At 35.6% G+C, this 24,226-nt stretch overlaps 1 protein-coding gene across 15 annotated transcripts in view; it reads left to right on the top strand.

The window, feature by feature from the left end:
* CCDC122 (coiled-coil domain containing 122) overlaps positions 1–20,684 on the top strand; it is a 33,965-nt gene extending 13,281 nt beyond the window's left edge. For 8 of the 15 annotated variants that reach the window (XM_027116203.1, XM_027116205.1, XM_027116211.1 and 5 more), the window contains 3 exons: positions 4,222–4,620; positions 5,378–5,494; positions 19,743–20,684. In XM_027116203.1, the coding sequence (XP_026972004.1) occupies positions 4,222–4,620; positions 5,378–5,494; positions 19,743–19,892 (666 nt within the window). In that variant the 3' untranslated portion in view covers positions 19,893–20,684. Of the gene's footprint in view, positions 1–2,055; positions 2,160–4,221; positions 4,621–5,377; positions 5,495–18,671; positions 18,855–19,742 lie in introns of those variants that run through there. The other 7 variants (XM_027116208.1, XM_027116209.1, XM_027116207.1 and 4 more) reach the window with 4 other exon arrangements.
* The last annotated feature ends 3,542 nt before the right edge of the window (positions 20,685–24,226 follow it).

Raw genomic sequence — 24,226 nt, 5'->3', positions numbered from 1 at the left:
ATTTTAAAAATTGGACTTCATTAAAAAACGTTTTTATTTCTGTTCAAAAGGCACTGTTATGAAAATGAATGTGAGGTATACCTGCTGGGGCCCTATGGGCATTTGGGTTGTCATAGACTGGGAGAAAATACTTGAAAACATACCTGACAATGTACTTGAATTTATTTATACTATATAAAGAACTCTTACAATTCAGGAAGGCAAACAACCCAGTTTAAAAATGGGCAAAAGATTTCAATGGTCATTTCATGCAAAAAGATATTGCAAAAGACAAGCACATGAAAAGATACTCAGTATCATCAATTATTAAAGAAATGCAAATTGAAATCATAATGAGATTTCATTCTATACCCACTAGAATGGGTAAATTTAAAACGACTGACCATACCAAGTGCTGGTGCAGATATAAAAGAACTGGAATTCTCAGACCCAATTATTTTGGAATGTAAGTGATGTACCATTTGAGAAAATAGTTTACAGTTTGTTAAAAGTTTAAAATATGTCTACCATATAACCCATACATTCAATTTCTAGCTATTCATTTACCCAAGAGAAATAAAAGTGTATGCCCACTGGAAAACCAGGAACAACACAGATGTCTACCAGATGAATGAGTAAACAAAGTGTGGTATATTCGTACAAGAAATATTGCTCAGCAATAAAAAGAAAGAGCTACTGATATGTCTAACAACATGGATGAGTCTCTAATTAGGCTGAGTGAAAGGAGTGAGACTAAAATTGTATATATTGTATGATTCTTTTCATATAAAATTCTTGAAAACGCAAACTGGTGAACGCAAACGCAACGCAAACGCAAACGCAACGCAAACGCAAATGATCTGGTGACAGAGCAGATGAATGTTTGCCTGGAAACAGAGAGCTGAGGAGGGAAGGATAGATCACAAGGGATCAGGAGGAAACTTTTTTGGACATGTCTGATATTTGGACATGTGGGTAATGGATAAGTTCACTGTCTTAATTGTGACAGTCTCATGATCATAAAATTAAGTCAAAACTTATTAAATTGTAAAGTTTAAATATGTGCAGTTTATTTACATCAATTATATTTCAATAAATCTATTAACAAAGAAGGGAAGGAGAAGGGGGGAGGGAGATGAGAAAGAGGAAGGAAAGAAGGAAGGAGAGGGAGGAGGAGGAAGAGGAAGAGAAGCAGGAGGAGGGGGAGACGCAACAACAAGAAGACATAAAATTCTAGTGAAAGAGTAGAAGTGGATCAGAGGAGGAATTGAATAAAGCCAGGGAGAAAAGTCAACAGTCTATTAGTTATGTTAGTCTAAGAAAGAGAAGAGACGATGACCAAATTAGTGTAAATGCCATCTCCCCATATTGATCAATAGGGCAACAGCCTGATCTAGTTGACAGGTCATGTGTCCCTTTCCTGACCATTCCATGTACATCACTCATTCACTCATTTATTAAATATTTATAGAGCACCTACTTTGTGCCAGGTACTACTTTAACTACAGGGAAGATGGTGCTAAAGAAGTTAGACAAGTTTACTGCACCCATGGAGTTTACTTTCTAGTTAGGGCAGGCAAGCAATAAAGATATAAAGTAATTCCATTGATTGAGGTGTTACAAAGGAAATACAATAGGATGATGTGTAGAGAATAATGGGGGAGGAAGGTGGATAGTTAATTTATATTTTGATTCAGGGAAGACTGTTCTGAGGAGTAGTAATAAAGCTGAATTGTGAAAGACAAAGACCCCAGCAGGTAATAGCTAGGGATAGAGAATTCTAAGGTGCAGGGAACAATTAATTACAAATGCCCTTAGGAGAGAAGGAACTAGGTGTATTTCATAAACAAAAGGAAGCTGGAAGTGGGGAGAGTAGTACACGAGAGGGATGGCAAAGTGGATAGGGATTAGAGCATGTATGGCCTTAAAAGCCATATTACAGAATTTGAATTTTATTATTAGTGCAATGGAAAACCACTGGAGGATCTTGAGCAGAGAAGTAGCATGATATGATTTGTGTTTTTAAAGGATTCTTCTGCCTGAAAAATGGAGTCTAGTTGGGGGAGAGGAGGAAGCATGGAAACGGGAGACCAGTTGGAAGCTGGACTGTGCTACAAAGACTGGTCAGAAGTGAGCTGGGATTTTATATATTTTGGAGGCCCAACCATCAAGATTTGTTGGTAAATAGGTTGTGGGGGTTAAGGTAAAGGGAAGAATCAAGAATGACTACTAGGTTTTTAAGTGTCCAGGTGGAAAGTGGTACAGTTTATTGAAATCAGGAAAGCTGGAAGAGGAACATGTTGGGTGTGCAAATTAAAAGTTCTTTCCTGAACCTGTGTAGTTGAGACATCTATTACATATCCAAATAGAACTGTCAAGTGGGCATTTTAAATATTAGAGCTGGAGATAAAGGTTGAAGTTCATCAGCACGCTGTATTTTTCAGTGTACTTCCCTCTCTTGTCTCTGCCAAGAAAAGGATAGGCTGGGTCTGCCTTTCTAGTGAAGTGCTTCCCTCCCCAAATTATAGATTCATTTAAAGAGGATGACCATACTGGATAGAAGAAAAAGGATAAAGGCCTACAGTTTTATTGGTGGGAGGATCTACAGAATTTGATGAATAGTTAAATATAAAGAGAAGAGAGGGGCTTCCCTGGTGGCACAGTGGTGAGAGTCCGCCTGCTGATGCAGGGGACACGAGTTCGTGCCCTAGTCTGGGAGGATCCCACATGCTGCGGAGCGGCTGGGCCCGTGAGCCATGGCCACTGAGCCTGTGCGTCCGGAGCCTGTGCTCCGCAACGGGAGAGAACACAACAGTGAGAGGCCCGCGTACCGCAAAAAAAAAAAAAAAGAGAGAAGGGAGGAATTAGATATGGCTCCCAAAGGAATACCATTAACTAAGTTTGGGAACATAGGGGTGTGGTAATTTGCATTTTTAGTCCCAAATCTTCATCCTCGTGTATACACCCTTTGCCATTTATCATTATAATGCCCTCCCATAATGGGTGGACATACTTTCTACCCCTCCACTGAAATTTGATCATGTGACCAGCTGGGATGTTATTCAAACAGAAGTTTGAAAAAGTTGTTCCATAATTGGGCTTCCATTCTTCTGCATCTGCTATCATCATGAGAGGGACATGCCTGTCCTGGCCCCCTGGAGGATAAGACACATGTGAAGCAAAGCCAAGACACCCCAGTTGGCCCAGTTGAAGCCAACCTAAATCATCTTACAGCCAACCAACCTCCAGACATTTGAGGAAATCCAACCAAAGTCAACAGAACCACCTAGCCAAGCCCAGTTGCTTCTTATCACATGAGCAATAAACACTAGTTATATGTCACGGAGGTTTTGTGATTCTGACAATAAGTGACTGATACAAGGGAGAGCAGGATGGGATCGGGGAGGGGAGGATTAGTCTGATTTTTGGACACGATGAATTTGAGATGGCCGGTGGCAGCTGGGTATAGGACTTAACAGCCACTTACATTCTGTGAATCATTAGCATATATGTATCTCAAGATCTAAGTATGGATAAGATTACCCAAGGAGTATATACAGAATGAGAGGAGGAAATTATGATGGCTGCATCCTGAGGAAAACCTGTATTTGAAGGAACCATCGAGATTGAAAAGCAATGCTCAGAGATATCTGAGGTGAAGAAGAGAAGAGTGCTGGGAGATTTTAAAAAGGAGGTGCTGGTTAGAAATGCCAAATGCCTCAGAGAGGCAAAGCTAAATATACCTTTAAACTCATCTTACAAGTGAAGACAGTGAGGTTTGAATAGGGTAATTAAGTCTGCTATGTATGATCACCCCAACTAGTAAATAGTAGTAAGGACACTAGAACCTAGATCTTTTGTGTTTTCAATTCAGGGTTTTATCATTTTTATCATATAGTTTTTCTTTAGTTTGTACTTCTGATTGCCCACAAATATATTAGTAAAATGATTGTAAAGTATCTTTTACATATAAAATGTTAAGACAAAGGATAAAATTTTAATATTTAGAATTAGATGAACATTAAAAAATAAGAAATATATAACCCTGGGCTCCCTCTGATTATAAAATAATTTTGTTACTTTATTACATGTCTCCGGTTATGCATCAATTTTTCTGTATCTGATAAATATATATTTTTTATGTTAAGTGATTTTTCTACACACACTATGGATCAAAACAATGACTTTTCTTTCATGTTGAATATCATGAACTAATAATAATATTGTTGAAATATCTTACAGAATGAACTTCATGAGCTTAAAACACAAATAGCATCTGTCTCTGCAGAAACTAAAGAAACGGAAAGGCAAATTTATCAGCAAGATGCTGCCATACAGACTACCAAACTTCAGTGTGGAAACCTGGAAAATCAAATCAAATCCTTACATACAGAAAATGTGAAGCTTAAATTTGACATAGAGGCAGCACAAGAAGATTTTGAGGAACAAATGATAAGATATAATGAATACTATGCAAAGATAAAAGCACATAAAGATAGTTTGAGAGAGGTAGAGAGCAAATGGTCATTCATGACTGAACTCAATGAGAAACGAGACCTTGTTAAAAAACTAAAGACAATGAAAGAGGAACTTATGCAGGATCTCCAAAATCCAGAAGGAAACCTGATGAAACAAGTACAGGTTTGAAATATCACTTATTAAAATGTTTTCTATTATTCCTTTTATTGCAAGTACACTTACTAAGTGATAAACTTATCATTAACTTAATAAAATACCCATGGGTGCTCTAACTCGATTCACAAAGTTGAAAACTTGTATAAGTGCATGAGTTATGTAACAACTATGCCATATGTGCAAATGCATGAAGGAAACATCCCCAAATCCCTTATGGATTAATAAAAATATATAGTCAAACAAAATCACAGTGAACAATTAATCCATTTGTTACAGAAGGTGTGACTCACAAAGATGTTGAAACTCTAGCTTCCAGGCTAATGGATACAGACCAATTAAAATCAATTTAGTGTGCTTAATGCTATTATACAAACAATATGAATTAATAATTGTACCCTAAGCATCTTTTTCTTAATAGTCTTTGAAGATGTTGGGAGATAAAAACTTAAAATAGCTATTATTTCTTGCTAAAGAATTTAAAAATATCCTTTATATTGTAGCTGGGCAATTGCCCCTGTGACTACCACTTTCCTTTATGTCTTATTTTCATTTGGTTTTTACTTCTATATTTTCAAATCTAAGGTTTGCTTGTTTGAACAACCATTCTTTGTTCCTCGTACCTATAGAAGTAATATTCTAATCCTATTTATCAAAATTAAATGTGATGGCTAGTTTTCTTAAATTATAGAAACACTGAAAATCTTGGATTTATATTGACCATTCATTGTTTGATGTGTATATTTTAAATTCTATAAACATACAGGAAGACATTATAAACCTAAAGGATAAAATTATAACTGTAAAAGAATCCATCATTGAAAAAACTTGTTTTCTTGAGGAAGAAAAAAAGACACATGAAAAATTAAGAAAAGAAATAGAGGTAAGTCTTAATTATCTGGATTTCAATGTTTTATGGGATCATTTTTTAAACTTTTACTATAGTCATAATTTCCATAGTTTACTCTCAATTCCCAAAATAGCTAGAGAACAAAAAAGAACTACAAAAAGCAGTTGATAAGTCTAAACCATTAATAGGTAAGTATAGAGACTCCCTCATTCAAAAATATTCAAATATATAAATACATTCAAAGAAAGCAAGTACTCACTCTTATTTAAATCTGGCCTAGAATTCTTCCAGGTCGTATTCCACCAATTTTGTACCCAGTTAATGGCTAGAAAGCAGAGGCTAATACTGTATGTGGCCTTTTCAGATTGGCTTCTTTCACCTAGCAATATGCATTTAAAATGCTTCCATGTGGGGTCTTCCCTGGTGGCGCAGTGGTTGAGAGTCCGCCTGCCAATGCAGGGGACATGGGTTTGTGCCCCGGTCCGGGAAGATCCCACATGCCGGTGAGCCATGGCCACTGAGCCTGCGCGTCCAGAGCCCGTGCTCCGCAACGGGAGAGGCCACAGCAGGGAGAGGCCCGCGTACCACAAAAAAAAAAAAAAAAAAATCCTTCCATGTGTTTTCATGTCTTGATAGTGAGCTGAGTGATAATTCCATTCTCTAGATGTACCACTGTTTATCCATTCACCTGCTAGAGGACATCTTTCTTGCTTCCAGGTTTAGGCCATTATGAATAAAGTTGCTATAAACATAAAAAAAAAGAAAGTAGAAGCTATCCAGTCAAAAATATGACCACTCCTAGACAGAAATTAAAGACTCTTCAAAGTAAAGTAAAGACAATGGAAGTATTGGTATTCTAAACTCCTCTGACTTCCTATTTGTAATTTTCAACTGTCCAATTAAAAACAACAAACTGATATGTAAAATTAAAAGTGAAACTAAATTTGAGGTGCCACTGGCAGACCTCTATAGTCATTATTGTTTAGATGAGGGCAGAACAAAAATGGAAAAGTGTACGTTGTTAAGGGCAAAAAAATAATTTTCACCCTTAAAAATTACTTTGGAAAATAAAAAGATGTATATTTTCAACTTGTTTGTGTCTAATTGGACACAATAAAAAAAACCTGAGGAATTTGAAGACAAAAACCCTCACCTTTACAAAACATTCTCTTCAAGAAACACCATGATTTTATCTTATATTTTACTAGCAATCTAAATAAATCGGTATTTTTTTTACCCTTCTGGATATCAAGATTTATTATAAAACTATAATAGTAAGACAGTATATAAGTGGCATAGAAATAGAAAAAATGATTAATGAAACAGAAAAAAAGAATCCAGAAATAATCCATCATAAATGGTACAAACAAAAATAAGTTAGCCATATGAAAAAATAAAGACAATTTTGAAATAAAATTAGATTCCTACCTCTTAACACACACATGCACATGCTTCCACGAGGATTGAAGACAATATAGGAGACAAACTTAACCATTTGTGTTACAGAAGTATTTATTTTAAAAGACACACAGGGGCTTCCCTGGTGGCGCAGCGGTTGGGAGTCCGCCTGCCGATGCAGGGGACGTGGGTTCGTGCGTTTGTGCCCCGGTCCGGGAAGATCCCACATGCCGCGGAGCGGCTGGGCCCGTCCGTGAGCCATGGCCGCTGGGCCTGCGCGTCCGGAGCCTGTGCTCCGCAACGGGAGAGACCACAGCAGTGAGAAGCCCGCGTACCACACACACAAAAAAAATAATAAATAAATAAAAGACACACAGACATATATGCAAACTACATGATTAAATGTTACTTTTGACTATATCATAAATTTCTAGATTATTGAGATGCAGCATAACAATAAAGAAGACAAGACTCATTTTGAGAGAGGGTATTTGTAACATACATAAGTGACTAAGAGATAAGAAAATTTCAAACAAGTTTCAAATAGAACATTGGTAAAATGGTATGAAAAGTCTTACCTTTCAAAACATGAATATCAAAAAGAAAAACCCAATGGAAATGATGAACAACCTCGCTAACAATAAGGGGTTGATAATTCAAACCACAATAAGGCCCCATATTTAGCCTGTCAGTTATCAATATTACAATTTGTAAGATGTGGACCACCTGAATTCTAAAATACTATTGGTATGAGTATAAATTGGTTAAAGCATTTTGGAGAGAAATTTGAGATTCTTAGTAATTTTTATTAAGGTATAATTGTCATAAGAGTAGGTACACTATTTATAAGGGTTTAGCTTGATTAATTTTGGCAATTTATACATACACCTGGGTTACCATGACCTAGATCAAGATATAAAACTTTTGCGTCATGCCCAGAAAGTTCTCTTGTCCCTTTTCCTCAGGCTACTACTATGCTGATTTTGAAAACAGCTTTATTGAGATATAATTCACATACCATACAATTCACCCATTTAAACTGCATAATTCAATGGGTTTTAGTATGAATACAGATAATTTGTAACCATTACCATAGTCAATTTTAGAAATTTTCATCACCTCAAAAGAAACCCCATACCCTTTAGCTGTGCCCTCTCCATGTGTCTATTGTATTTACCCATATTTTTACTCCACCATATTCTTCCTTCCTTCCTGATGTTCTAAGATTTCCTCTTTTATCATTTCCTTTCTCTTTAGAAAATTTCTAAATTCATTCTTTTAGGAGAAGTCGGCTGGTGGCAGTCTCTGGGTTTTTTCTTTTTTTTTCATCTGAGAATGTCTTCATTTCCCTTTCATCTCTGAAAGATATTTTGGTGGATATAGAATTCTGGGTTGACAGTTCTTTTCAGTTGAAGAATGCTGTGCCACTTCTTTCTCGTCTCTCTGATTTCTAACAGATAACCCACTGTCATTTGAATTGTTTTTCTCTCTACAGATAAGGTATTTGTTTCTTGCTGCTTTCAAGCTTTCCTGTCTTTAGTTTTCAGAAGTTTTACTGTTATATGTTTTGGAACTAATTTCTTTGGATTTATACTATCTGGAAAATTCTCAGCTTCTTGATTCTGTAGGCTTATGTCTTTTGCCAAATTTGAGAAGCTTTCAGCTCTGATTTATTTGAATACTTTTGCAGTTCTGCCCTCTTTTCTCCTAACCTTCCAGGACTCTGATGACACAAATCATAGGTCTTTTTGTGATATAGCCCTACAGGTCCCTGAGGCTCTCTTCATTTCTTTTTTTCAGTCTTTTGTCTCTCAGTTTTTCAGATTGAGTAATCCTTAGAGTTCTATCTTCCATTCACTGATTCTTTCCTTTATCCCCTCCATTCTGCTATTGAACCATCCCATGAAATTTTTTATTTCAGTTACTGTGTTTTTTCCATTTGGTTCTTTTGCTGAGACTTCTTATAATATTCATTTGTTTCAGGCAATTCATAATTACTCATTGAAGCATTTTTATGATGATCGGCTTTAAAATGCTTGTCAGATGATGCTAACTTCTGCATTTTCTTGGTGTTGGCACATGTTGATTGTTATTTCTTACTCACTTTGAGGTCTTCCTGGTTCTTGCTTTGAGGAGAGATTTTCTATTGAGATCTGGACATGTTGGGTACTATGTTTTAAGACTCTGGGTCATTGTTGCTTCCAGGTAGTACTGGAAGTTCAGAGTCTCCATGGACACTCATGGAGGGAAGAAGGGCTTCTTGTTACTGCTAGTCAAAAGTGGGAGTTCTGGCTGCCCACTAGGCTTCTGTTGATAAGCCCGTGGCTGGGAAAGGGCAGGAGCACCTCTTTACTGCTCCCGTGTAGATGTGGCCTTGCTACTACTGAGCGGTGGTAAAAGCCCTGACCCTCCACTAGGCCTCCTCTGACATTCTCCCAGTGAGGAGGGGGAAGAATGCCTTGTTACCACTAGATGGGAGTAGAAGTCCAGCCTTCCCAGATGGGCTCCACTCACACCAGAGGATGTGGTTTGTTACTTTCCGGAGGGAATGAAAAGTCCTGGCTCCCCAGTCAGCCTTCTCTGACACCACCCCAGCAGGAGGACCAGGGCACCTTTTAATAGCCCAGCAAAGGTGAAAGTGTAGGCTTTGCTAGTGTGGGTGGTGTGGGGCCATAGTTTTTTCTGTGGTGTTTGACTTGAGTAGTTACTACCTAAAAGTTTTCAGTCTTGCATAGTCTGCCTTTTTCCTGGTCCTTTGGCTAGAAAACAGGCTTTTCTTGGAGTTTTTTGTTTTGTTTTGTTTTGTTTTTGTCTGCACCTATTGGCATTTCCAGCTTGCTGTCTTCCCCATATCTAGTCTGGGATATATGAGGCAAAATGAAAACCCAGGGAACTCATTACCAAGTCGTTCCTAGGATCCTAAGGTCTCCAGCCAGTCTGCCTTCTCTCCACCTTTCAGAAGCTTCTTATGCTAATGTTACATACAGTGTCCAGGGATTTTAGTTGTACTTAGCATGAGGAATAGGTGTATGAAATGCATCTACTTTATTTTGACAGAAGCAGAAGTGTACATAGGTATTTTTAGTGGTAAAGGGTGATGTAAATGTCTACTAATGATAGATTTAGATGGAATGTCATTGAGCTTGAGACCAGTTTTTAATGTTTTCATCAGTATATTTCTTATCGTGAAATTTAATAAACTCTTTTAAGCTTTCATAATAGGGTTACTAAAGATACTTTTAGGCTTTTTAATTTTAGTTTTATTAACTCTAATGCATTAAAAAGTAGTCCTCAATTCTATCACAACGTTATGGTTGAAAAAATGAAAATCTAAGAAATTAGAGATTATCTGTAATAAACTATAACACTGAAGGACAAATACCACAGCCACAGCATTGTCTTGAGAGCACTGCATTTTTTTCCCAACAACTTCATTTATTGCTTGATGAGAATTTATCATTGACACAAGTAACTTCTTTCTCAAAACAACTAGTTTTTTAAGAGTATAAATTTAAGTACCAGAAGATTTTTATTACTTATTTCTTTTTTGAGTCTTTTTTTTTTTTTCTATTCCTTCTGGATGTTTTTAGCCATGGTCTTGGTATAGTTCATGGTCATCTTTTGCCTGGATTATAGCATTCTTTTGTTCTAATGTTTAATTCTTTCAATATTTTGTGCTTTGCATGTTTAATCTTGATATTAATGTTGCTTTTTACATTTTTTGATTAAGAAAAACTGAAAATGGTTTTTGAATTTTACATGTTTTTTTTTTAGTCAAATGAATGTTTTTGGTAATTTTAGGCCATGTCTGAATGAAAGAAGTATTTCCAAATAATTATCCCAAAATGCCTTTTTTCCCTGTCTATTGTCTGTCCTTATATATATTTTAGAAGAAAGGAACTAAAGAGAGGAAAATAAAGATAAGTTATGAGTCACTGATGAAGAAAAGTGGGGAAGCAAAATACAAAGCAAACAAACACAAAGCATTAAGCAGGAATCATTTTTAAAAACATGTTATTTGCCAAATCCAAGAGTTTTCAGGGAAGGGAAACTAGAGCAGTTAAGAAGTTTTTAGCAAATGATGAGTGCTGCAAGTAACATTTTGTGATAAACAGGTATTGTGTAAAGCATTTTAAGACTTATTAACGGTTACCCTTGCCTACATTTTGTTCAATTTGAGCTCCAAATTTAAGGGACAGGGAAAAATTCAGAGTGCTTTTGGAGCTACTAGGGATCAGGAACAAAATACGTTTCACTTGTTACAATGCAACATGCAGGTTACACAATTAACTAATCTATTCATTTACTGAGGTCAGCCACAGAAATGATTACACAACTAGAAAGCCAGTCCTACATGAAAAACCCAAAGAAGCAAAGGTAAAAAGGTAAACTAAAGGCAGGGTAAGAATGATTCAGATAGCTAGATGACATGGTAACAAATTATTCTGTCTTACAAAAGGTACAAGAAGAAATGTTGAGTATTATTAAATCTATTGCTGTTTATTGAGTGCCTGGTATTTTTCAAGCACTTTGTGTAGGCTATCCCATTTAAATTCTCACAGTAGCATATTTTACAGAATTTCAGAAAATTTAAATAACTTGTACAAGGTTATATAGCTAGTGATAAGGAACAGAATAGAATATGAGTCCATGTCTTTTGGACTCTACTCCCAGTCTTTTTAAAAAATGGTTTTCACTTCTGTGGAAATATATTCTCCTTGGAAAAGATTAAAATTTTAGAGGGAAGGCTAAAGTTCCTTTGACCACTGCCTCCCATTACATTGCTCTCTTATCACACTCACCTATTCCTAATGGCAACCGCTGTTTGGTGTGTGCACTTGGGTAAGCATGAGTATGTATGTATATATGTATATATACACATGTGCATGTACACACACACATGAACACACATCTATGCATAGGGGAAGATTACATAAAGTACCATACATATAATTTTGCAACTACTTTACTTACTCAATAACCTATATCATAGTTTTTTTTCATATTAGTACCTGTGGGCCTACATTATTCTTCTGAACTGCTGCAAAATATCTCACAGTATGACTATACCTTAAATTATATAAACATGCCACAACTGATAGACATTAAGTTATTTCCAGCATTTCACTATTAAAAGTAGTGTTGTAGTGAACATAGTACACACACCCTTTGTATCAAGAAGTAGAATTACTGAGTCGTAAGATAAGTTCCATGATCTTACTAATATTTAATATGTTCTCTTAATAATTATCACCACAAATAATAATAATAACTTACATTTGAAATCATTTTATACTGTTTTAGGTATTCCTACCCCTCATCATGAGGTTGATTGAGTAAATATTAAATTTGGCCTTATTTGGAGCCCCAAACTTCTGTATTATCTCCCTTCAAATCCTTGGCTTTAACTTGAACTGCAGTTGCATTGGGGGTGGGGGTAAAATTTCAAGGATCACGGTGGGGAAAAACAGCTACAATGCTGAAGAACTGACCTGAGATTTTAGCATCTGCCCACTGCTACTACTGCCACACTTTAGGAGTAAAGACCATACTCAGAACTAAGAACTAACATAAAACTAGACTAAAGACAAGGCCTCGATCTAAGAACAAAACTGAAATGGACACTCTCTAGCAAAAGTATAAAATAAAGTCTCACAAGTTCAAGATGATCCACCAGTAACTTAACTGACTGTTAGAACAAAATTCAAAACTTTTCAGAATAAAATAACATAATCCAGAGTTTATAATATATGTACACTGTTCAGTTAATTAAAAGCATTCTTACACATGTAAACAAATAGAAAAGTATTACCAATAATTAAGAGAATAATCAAGAAAAACAGTTGAATAATTAATCAAGTCACAGTTGACTCAGCAGTTGTTCGGCAGGGATGGAAAATTATGATTAAATACGTTAAATATTCTACAGCAGCGGTCCCCAACCTTTTTGGCACCAGGGACCAGTTTCGTGGCGACAATTTTTCCACGGACAGGGATGGGGGGAGTAGAGCAATGGTTCAGGCGGTAACGCGAGTGATGAGGAGAGATGGGGAGCTGCAGATGAAGCTTTGCTCACTCGCCTACTGCTCACCTCCTGCTGTGCGGCCTGGTTCCTAACAGGCCGCAGACCAGTACTGGTCCACGGCCCCGGGGTTGGGGACTCCTGTTCTACATGAAAGATGGATACACAGTAATGGGTAAAGAGAAAGAATATTAATCATATAAAAGAACCAAATGGAAATCTTAGAACTGAAGAAAAAGTTGAAAAAAATTATTGGATGTAATTGATAGCAGGTTAGACACAACACAACAAGAGCAAGATCTTTCTTAAACTTGAAGACAGATCAGTAGAAGTCATCAAAGCAAGCATACAGAGAAAAAGAAAAAAAACTGAAGAAAATGCATAGAGCCTCAGTGACTTGTGAGACCATGTTAAGCAATGTGACATATGGGTAATTAGAGTTTCAGGAGGTGAGGAGAGAGAGAGAAAAGGGAACAGAAATATTAAGAAATACTGGCCAACAATTCTCCAAACTTGACTAAAAGAATAACTCATAGATTCAAGAAATTTACCAAACCCAAAGCAGGATAAATACAGAGAAAACTGTATCTAAGGAAATTATAGTCAAGCTACTGAAAACCAAATACAAAGAAAAAAATCTTAAAAGCAGCCAGAAAACAAGACACATTAAATATACAAGAACAGTGATGGTTATTGATTTTTTAAATAGACTTTATTGTTTTAGAGCAGTTTTAGGTTCACAGCAAAATTGAGCAGAAGGTACAGAGTGTTCCCTCATACTCCCTGCCCCCTGGCAGCCTCCCAAGCTATCAACAGCTCCCACCAGGGTGGTACATTTGTTACAACTGATAAACCTAGGTTGACACATCATTATCACCCAGAGTTCATAGTTTACATTAGGGTTTACTCTTGGTGGTGTACCTTCTATGAATTTTGACAGATGTATAATGACATGTATCCACCATTATAATATCATACAGAGGAGTTTCAGGGGAGTGGTGGTGGTGGGATGAATTGGGAGATTGGGATTGACATATATACACTAATATGTATAAAATAGATAACTAATTAAAAAAAAAGAAGAGTTTCACTGTCCAAAAAATCCTCTGTGCTCTATGTATTCATCCCAACCTCTGTCAGCCACAGATCTTTTTACTGTCTCCATGGTTTTACCTTTTCCAGAATATCATATAGTTAGAATCATACAGTTTGTGGCCTTTTCAGATTGGCTTCTTCCACTTAGTAATATGCATTTAAGGTTCCTTGTAACATTTCATGGCTTGATAGCTCATTTTTTGTTTTATTTATTTATCTTTTTAGTGCTAAATAATATTCTGTTGTCTGGATATACAACAGTTTATTCTTTCACCTACTGAGGGACATCTTGATTGCTTCCAAGTTTTAGCAATTACAAATAAAGCTGCTATAAACATCTGTATTTTTGTGTGGATATCAGTTTTCAACTCCTTTGGGTAAATGCCAAAGGGTGTGATTGCTGGATCATGTGGTAGAGTATGTTTAGTTTTGTAAGAAGCCACCAAGCTGTCTTCCAAAGTGGCTGGACCATTTTGCATTCCCACCAGCAATGAATGGAGAGTTCCTCTTGCTCCACATCCTCACCAGCATTTGGTGTCATCAGTGTTGCAGATTTTGGTCATTCTAATAGGTGTGTAGTGGTATCTCATTGTTTTAATTCTCATTTCCCTGATGACATTTCATGTGGAGCATGTTTTCATATGCTTATTTGCCATTTGTATATCTTCTCTGGTGTGTCTGTTCAGGTTTCTGGCCTATTTTTTAATCTGGTTATTTTCTTATTGTTATATTTTAAGAGTTTGTTGTATATTTTGAATAACAGTTCTTTATCAGATGTGTCTTTTGCAAATATTTTCTCCCAGTCTGTGGCTTGTCTTATTTTCTTGACAGTGTCTTTTACAGAGCAGAAAGTTTAATTTTTATGAGGTCCAGCTTATCAATCATTTCTTTCATGGATTGTGCCTTCAGTGTTGTATGTAAAAAGACATCACCAAACCCAGGGTCATCTAGGCTTTCTCCTGTGTTATCTTCTAGGAGTTCTATCGTTTTGCATTCTGTATTTAGGTCTGTGATCCACTCTGAGTGTAGACAGAAAAGAAATAAATAAAAAAGGCAAAATAGACTAATGGAACACAAATATTGAAATGGTAGACTTAAACCCAAACATATCAGTGGTTACATCAAATGTAAATGGACTAAACATTCCAATTAAAAGGTAAAAATTATCAGATTGGATTGAAAAAACAATTTGCGAACGTAACTTTTTCACAAGAGATGCACTTTGAATATAAAGACACAGACAGGTTGAAAGATAGAAAAAGATAAGCTATGAAGACATCAGTCTTAAGAAAGCTGGTCATGGCTGTATTAATATCAAGTAGATTTTAAGATATGGACTACCATCAAAGTTGAAGAGGGCCAGTCAATTCACCAGAAACAAATAATAATACTAAATGTGTATTTACCTAATCATAAAGCTTCAAAATACATAAGCAAAAACTGACAAAATTAAAAAGAAAAAGATACAAATCTACAATCATATTGGAGAGCTTAACAACTTTTTTGAGTAGTTGATAGAACAATACATAAAATCAGTAAGCAAGCATATAGAAAATTTGAACAACTTATCTACCAACTAAACCTAATTACCATATATAAAATACTCCACCTAATAACTGTTGATTATATTTTATTTTCAAAGGCACATGGAACATTCACCAAGATAGACAGTACACTGGATGATAAATTTCAAAGAATTTGATATTCTTTGATAACAGCAGAATTTAATTAAAAATCAGTAACAATAAGAAAGCTAGAAAATACATAAACATTTTGAAATTGAGTATCACAATTATAAATAATCCATGAGTCAAAGAAGAAATCACAAAAAAAGAAGAAATCATGAGAATTATTACAAAATATTTGAAATTGAATGATAATGAAAACACAGCACATAAAAAACCATAGGGTATAGCTAGGGCAGTATTTAGAGGAAAATTTACAGCTTTAAGTGTGCATATTAGAAGAGAAAAAAGGTTTAAAAGCAATTATCTAAGCTTCCATCTTAAGAGACTAGAAAATAAGAATAAATTCAGCCCATAGCAAATAGGAAGAAATGACATAATAAATAGAAATCAGTGAAATAGAAAATGGAAAATCAGAGAAAATCAGCAAAGCCAAAAGTTGAAAAGACTAATAAAATTGATAAACCATAACAATACTGATCAAAAAATGAGGATCGTGGGGACACTACTTTAGGTCCTATAGACTTAAAAGGATGATAAAGGCCTATTATAAAGAACAATAAATTTAACAACTTAGATGAAATGGACAAATTCCTTGAAAAGCGTACATACCATCAGTAACACAGGAAGAAATTACTTTTATGTTTAGACCTATGATCCATTTAAAATTAGGCTATATAAATGGTGTAAAGTAGGAATCAATGAAATTGAACTCATAATTAAAACCCTCCCCACAAGGAAAGCTTCAGACTGACATGGCTTCACTGGTAAATTCTATCACACATTTAAGGAAGAAATAATACCCAGCCTATACAAATTTTTTCAGAAAATGGAGGGTGGAACTCTTCCCAGCTTATTTTAGGAGGCCAGCATAACCCTGACACAAAGAATGAACAGGAACATTACCAGAAAAGTAATTACAGACCAATGTTCCTCATGAACGTAGATGCAAAATATTTTCAAATTGACATCCGCTGGTATGTATAAAAAGGTTAGTAACTCATGACCAGGCAAAGTTTATCTCAGGAATGCAGAGTTGGTTTAACTTTCAAAACACAAACAATGTAAAGAAGTGAAGGAGCCAGTCATGTAGATCTGAGGAATAGCTTTCCAGGCAAAGGAAAAAATAAGTGCAAAAGTCTTAAGATGAGAACGTACTTGGACTCAGATTCTAGAAGTGAAGTATGCCTAGAGTGAAGGGAATGAAGAGGCCACTCTTTTTGCCACTGTGTTTTCTGAGCACCACCCCTGCTTCATTATTATTCTTATTTCTGCCTTGAGTGTAACAATAACTAAATAAGAATAGTAACCCCTCCATTTCTTAGAGGCAAAAAAAGCTGTATTCTCTCCAGAACCACTACATCCTTAGCTGTGTAATGGTATTCAAGTTTGAATATTGACACATACCAAAGGCAGAATTATACCAATAGAGGCTGAACAATTGGCTGGCCTTCAAGAAGGCTCACAATGTGACCTTCATCTTTACGAAGTCACTTCTTGGCCAAAACCTCCTTTTAGCCTTGTGGGCTTAGAAAATTAACCTTTTAAATATCCCAGGGTTGCGTAGACATGGAGAAGTGCTAGTAGAGTTCACAAGAACCTGATGTGTAAAACTCAAATGCCAGTTTATTAGTTTACAATAATAAACAAAACTCTCAAGGAAATCAGAAAACCTATCAGTCATCAGTGCTTCTTCTCCCTGTAAGGAAACTACACTGGAAGCCAAATTATCATAAAGCTGGTTACTGAGCATGGAAATCAAGTCAGTCATTTGAGTTGGAGTGTTCTTAACCTCTGGCTCTGGACACTCAAGGAGCCAATCTCCGTAACAGTGTTATTCTTATCAGACAGTCACTGGATGGGAACTACCAACACATGCCTCCTTCACTTGCCTATTTTTGTGCTACGTTCTTCACATAAACCCTTCTGATGATATATTCTTTCTTTAGTTTATATTAATACCTCCTGTGATATCTAGCTGAGGCTGGTGATCTAGAGTCCCACTAAGGGGACTTTGCATGTCTCTACTCTGATCCATGGTGTATTAGTTTCACAGCTTCACTGCTGAAGAATAATTTTAGATGCAGGCTAATATGATTTATGGAATAACCAAAATTTTGTTCTAGTTTTTTGATTTCTATTAGTATATTCTATGAACATGTATATAAGCATATTCAGTGACTATATTCTCCTTATGAATGTATGCTATTGGATATATCAATGGATGTATTTATTACATATTAATATATGCAGTGATATGTATTACATATATACGTATAAGTTGATATATATCCCTTTGGATATACTTGATATATTAAAAATCTTATTTTGAATATAGTTTCATTATCTAATATGATGTTTCTGTTTACCAATTTAATTTATAATTCTTTTAAAGTCATTTTCTGTTTTGCCAATATATCAGGAGGCCTAGTTCACCAATTTGAATGAACTATCTGACTTTGAAGAATTAACAAAACTGAAAACTTAAAAGGATGTTTAAAGTTTATAGCAATTTATGTGAAGTGTTACTTGACAAGTTTTCACTTGTTTTTATACCAGTATTTTGGAATGCTTACAGTGTTTCTGTCCTAGTTCCCCTGATGCTCTGCAGAACTGTGTTTCCATATAATTGGTTTCTTTTGTATTCCTGTATGTTTTATTTTATGCATTTAAAAAACATTCTAAGAAGAAGTCCATAGTCCTCACATACTATCAAAATGAGCCATGGCATAATAAAGGTGAAGAAGCTCCAAGTTAAGGGAGAAGCTGGGAAAGAGAGAGGGGAAGCTGTACTGAGGGTCCCAGTAAAAAGGGTCCCAGTAAAAAGGAAAGCTGAGTTACAGAGAGAAGGGGAGACAGGTCGGGGACAGAGTCTTAAGGCCCCAGAAACCCAGAGTCTTGTCTCCCTACAGCCATCTTAAGCTATAAACTTATTTTGGCAAATTGGTTATTTTGACAAATTTGGTGAATTGGTGTTTTGACAAATTGATTCTTCTTTGTATTGACCTAGAATCACCTTCCTGACTGACTAGAGCTCTCTCTTCAATAGACATGAGAATGAAGAAGTAACTTTCCCAGCCCCACTAATCAGTTCATTTTAAAGTGGGTGTTTTACTACAATACCACTGTCACACTCACTGGAAGTACCACTTCACACCCACTAAGATGGCTATGATTATGATCAAAAAGACAGGTAATATCAAATACTTTCAGTGTGTGAAGAATTGGAACCCTCCCACATGCTGGTGAGAATGTAAACTCGTGCAGCCAGAGTAGAAAACGGCATGGCAGTTCAGCAAAAAATTAAAAATAGAATTACTATATGATCCAGCAATTCTACTTCTGGGTATATACCTAAAAGAATTGAAAGCAGAGTCTCAAAGATATATTTATATCCATATTCATAGCAGTGTTGGTCACAATAGCCAAAACTAGGAACAACCCAAGTGTCCATCAATGGATGAATGGATAAACAAACTGTGGTGTATACACACAATGAAATATTACTCAGCCTTAACCCATGCACTTTCCACTGGGCCTCACTGCCCTCCGCTGTAGCCTTGTCTGTCTCAGCATAAATACTGATCTACTTAATGGCAGGGAAATGGCCTACATGATCTCCTGGATCTTTTAGATCAATGGGTCTATGTTTCAGTGAACCACTAGATACAGGAAATGAAACCATTACTCTTAACCAGAACCTGCTTTGATGAGTAGAAGGCCCTCCATCACAGATGCTTCCCTTGTGTTCAAATCCCAAACACCATCACTTGCTAGCTGTGAAACCTTGAGTGCATTACTTAAACTCTTTGATCTTCAGTTTATACAAAAGTGGGGATAATAATATTTACATCATAAGGTGTTATGAGAATTTAATTACATGTAAAAAGCTCTCATCACAGTATCTAGCATGTAATGTGTTGAATACTTATAATTACTGTTTATTTTTATTATCATTATTATTTACAGTGAGTAATTTTTAATCAAGTGCTTTCCTCTTTAGAGTAGTCAAAATATCCTTTATGGCTGTTTACTATTTTTCCTTCTCAAGGCCCATTGACATGTGCTCTTCTTTTAATAGGTACAACATAAGAGATATGGTGCAATTCTTAAGCGTTTGCACTGTCAGGTGAACAAGCTTCAGTCAGATAGAAGACAATGGCAATGGAACATTCAACAGCTGCAAAAAACTGCAGCTGAACTGAGAAAATGCATTGGAACGGAAGATTAACATGGCCAAGGGTAATGTAGTATAGGGTAATGCTGAGCACAGACTATGCCACAAAAATTATGGGATAGAAAGGTGAGAATATCCTTTGGGTCTTAACAAATGACATCCACTATCAGAGGGCTCTCTTAATGACAGATATGTTTTCTTTTCTTTGAATCAGTCATCTGTTTGCTGAAATGCCTTCCAACCCGATAATTGATAACAATAGAGAGACAATAGGAAGACTCACAGAAGAATAGTGAAAGACTCTGTATGAATATTTTGAGTGTATAAGATATATTGTACTCATGAATGCCTGTTTATAAACATGTTGCCTTCACTAGCACATGAAGCAAAAATTTAGAAGAAAAGAAGCATTTGAATTTACAGTGGTTTAAATTTTTAAGATATTTTAAATGGTTGTCTGTTTCAAACTACCTGCTTTTTACCCCTGGCTTCAAAGCAGTCCATAAATGTTGACATTTATAATAAGGTTGTTATGTGTTCAAGGCTTCAGATATTTACTTAGATTTTCTCTTTTATCCAGAAGGTAACAATCATTTTTCTTTGCTGTTGGATAACATATTTTTAGAGTGTTACAATGTATACAATTTTTTGTTCACTTTTCTGTCTGTATGTTCTTTCTTACTATTCTATAGCTAAATTGAGTTTATAACATCATGTAAGGCAAACATACCAGCTCTTAATGTTAACCAATGTAGACTAACATTTTTTTTCTCATTGAAAGTCATATACTATGTCCACAGCAACAAACTTGTGCCTTTTAGAATAAAAGCGCTCCTTCTTGTGGCTCCATTGCGTTAAATTTTTAGAAGCAGAAACAAAACATTAATTATTGAAGATATGGTTTTTAAATATTCACTTTTAGGATTTAATGAGTTCAAAGCAATAACATCAAAAAGGTATCTTAGGTCCATTTTCTCCTCACCTTTCTATGTGCATAAGATTCAGTAAGAGTATAGCTGACATAAAACCTGATAATCTTGTTTGCTTAATATTAGTAGTCCTATTAGGAATTTGCATGGCTTATTATGGCTAACACTTCAAGTGACTTATGCTGTAACACAATCAGCGTTGGCCCATGACTCAGAACTAGGTTATTTTCTTCCTTTCTTCTATTTTTTAGGATTAGGATTAGGGTTAGAGTTAGTAGATCACAGACATAAATGCAAAATGCAAAATTATAAAACTGCTAGAAGATAACATAGGAGAAAGCCTAGCTAACCATCAGTATGGTGATGTCTTTTTTAGATACAACACTGAAGGCACAACCCATGAAAGAAATAATTGATAAGCTAGACTTCATTAAAATTAAAAATGCCTGCTCTGTAATAGACAGTGTGAAGAGAATGATAAGACAAGCTATAGACTGAAAGAAAATATTTGCAAAAGGCAAACCTGATAAAGAACTGTTATTCAAAATATAAAATAAACTCTTAAAACTCAACAATAAGAAAACAAATAACCATATTAAAAAATGGGCCAAAGGCCTAATAGACACCTCACCAAAGAAGATACACAGATGGCAAATAAGCATATGAAAATATGCTCCACATGATATGTCATCAAGGAAATGAGAATTAAAACAATGAGATACCACTACACACCTGTTAGAATGGCCAAAATCTGTAACACTGACAACACCAAATGCTGATGAGAATGTGGAGCAACAGAAACCCCAAACAGAAATGCAAAATGGTACAACCATGTGGAAGAAGTTCGTCTCAGTCTAAGTTTAGAGGGAAATTTGACAAAACCTTCATTTGTGGGACCTGATGATGGTGGTCTCACTGGTGATACCAAGAACCTGAGTTCCTTGTATTAAGTGCACTTCATGTATTTCTAATAAGAAGACTTTCCAGAAAGTGACATTTGTTATGTTCTGGCTTTTAAAAGGTGAAATATAAATAAATTTCATAATTTATCCAAGAAAACAGAAATGCAAAATGGTACAACCATTTTAGAAGATAGTTTGGTAGTTTCTTACAAAACTAAACATACCCTTAACATATGGTCCTGCAGTCACACTCCTTGGTATTTATCCAAAGGAGTAGAAAACTGATGTCCACACAAAAACACAGATGATTATAGCAGCTTTTTTCATAATTGTCAAAACTTGGAAGCAACCAAGATGACCTTTGGTAGGTGAATGGATAAATAAACTGTGGTATATCCAGACAATGGAATATTATTTAGTGCTTAAAAAAGAAATGTTTTTAAGCTATGAAAAGATACGAGGAAACTTCAATGTATATTACTAAGTGAGAGGAGCCAATCTGAAAAAGTTACATAAGTCTAACTATATGACATTCTGGAAAAAGAAAAACTATGGAAGCAGTAAAAATATCAGTGGTTGCCAGGGCTGCTGAGGGTGGGGGGTTGGAGGAGAGATGAATAGGTGGAGCACAGGGGATTTTTTTAGGGCAGTGAAAATATTTTGTATGATGCTGTAATGATGGATATGTGTCATTATACATTTGTCCAAATGCATAGAATGTACAGTACCAAGGGTGAATCCTAAGGTAAACTGTGGACTTTGGGTGATTATGATGTGTCAGTGTAGGTTCATCCTTGGTTTAAAAAGATGTACCATTATGGTGAGTAACGTTAATGAATGGGAAGGCTGTGCATGTGTGGGACCAGGGAGTATATGGGAAACCTCTGTGACTTTCTCTCAATTTTGTTATAAACCTACAACTGCTTTAAAAATTTGTTATTTTTTAAACATCTTTATTGGAGTATAATTGCTTTACAACGTCGTATTAGTTTCTGCTGTATAACAAAATGAACCAGCTATACGTATACATATATCCCCATATCCCCTCCCTCTTGCGTCTCCCTCCCACCCTCCCTATCCCACCCCTCTACGTGGTCACAAAGCACCTGATCTCCCTGTGCTATGTGGCTGCTTCCCTCCGGCTATCTATTTTACATTTGGTAGTGTATATATGTCAATGCTACTCTCTCACTTCGTCCCAGCTTACCCTTCCCCCTCCCCATGTCCTCAAGTCCATTCTCCACAACTGTGTCTTTATTCCTGTCCTGCCCCTAGGTTCATCAGAACCTTTTTTTTTTTTTTTTTTAGACTCCGTATATATGTGTTAGCATATGGTATTTGTTTTTCTCTTTGACTTACTTCACTCTTTATGACATCAGTACATGAAAGTCAGTATTAGTAAAACATTTGGGCTAAGGAAAGTGAAATTCTGCTTATAAAAATTGCTTTGGAACCTTGTAAAGTTCACATAGGTGATTACAATTAATACTCGAAGTTCCTGTATCATCTTGCATTGAACATGGAATCCCTTGTTCATCCATACAAATCATTAAGGCCTATATCAACACTGTGGAAATTTAGGACTATTTTTTGGTGGGGAGAGTCAGTAGACTAAAGAACTTACGGTTTTTCAACTAAAAACTATTTGATTTACTAGTTGCTCATATTTTCAATATTTTATTTTTCATTAGCTAAGCTAATGATTAGTAAAGCTAATGATCAGTAGCTAAAAGTTGTGTGCCTGTCATAAATAACCTATGCTATATTTGTTTACTTGAATTTATAATGTATTTCTAAGGGAAGGGTTTGGTTTTTGTTCTTTTACTTTCCTGATAAATTTGGCAGTATAAGTAATGGGTCTTCTATATCACATTAGCTACCATATAGCACTTTCTCCTGAATGTTACTGAACTATGAGCAAAACCAGGAAAAATAAATTGAAACAGATACCAATAACAGAATAGATTTATTCAATACATATCTAAGAATGGGATGGTCCAAATTGCTTTTTCTCTTCTGTAATGTTCTATCTCAATTATGGCTATGAGGTCTACATTTTTAGAAAAATTAAAATAGCATATGATTTAGTAATGACAGAGTTGCTGTTTACGTAACCCAGTGAAGACAGACATGAAATAATGAAACTTCAATCTTTTAATTAATGAGATGATGTATTCCAAAAGCAAAACCAGAGTTCACATGATAAATAGTTTTAAAAGGCTTCTTACTCAAAAAGCTCTCTGGCGTAACAATCATGTCAGAATTAGAATAAAACCCTTAAATTACAGATATTTGCCAGTGTTGCTCAGCCACATAGCACAAGGTAATTTAGAGGCAATGATAACACACTGCCAGTCTAGGATAGACCTTCAAATTTCTTTTTTGTCCAAAACGTTTAAGTCAAGACATATCGTCCACCTTATCTATTATGTATTACTTATTACTCCCCATGACATTATTTTACATAGAATAGAAATTTGTTATCCCCGTGCTTGTATTGGAGAAGCTTCCTCAAGGTGCTTTCAAGACTATTTCTCCTTGATTCCACAGTGCTTCT

Source organism: Aethalodelphis obliquidens, unplaced genomic scaffold, assembly GCF_003676395.1.
Source record: "Aethalodelphis obliquidens isolate GAN/ISIS:26980383/991018 unplaced genomic scaffold, ASM367639v1 scaffold16, whole genome shotgun sequence".
NCBI classification, from domain to species: Eukaryota; Metazoa; Chordata; class Mammalia; order Artiodactyla; family Delphinidae; genus Aethalodelphis; species Aethalodelphis obliquidens.
The sequence above is the reverse complement of the archived record's forward strand: the minus strand, read 5'-3'. Positions and strand labels throughout refer to the sequence as shown.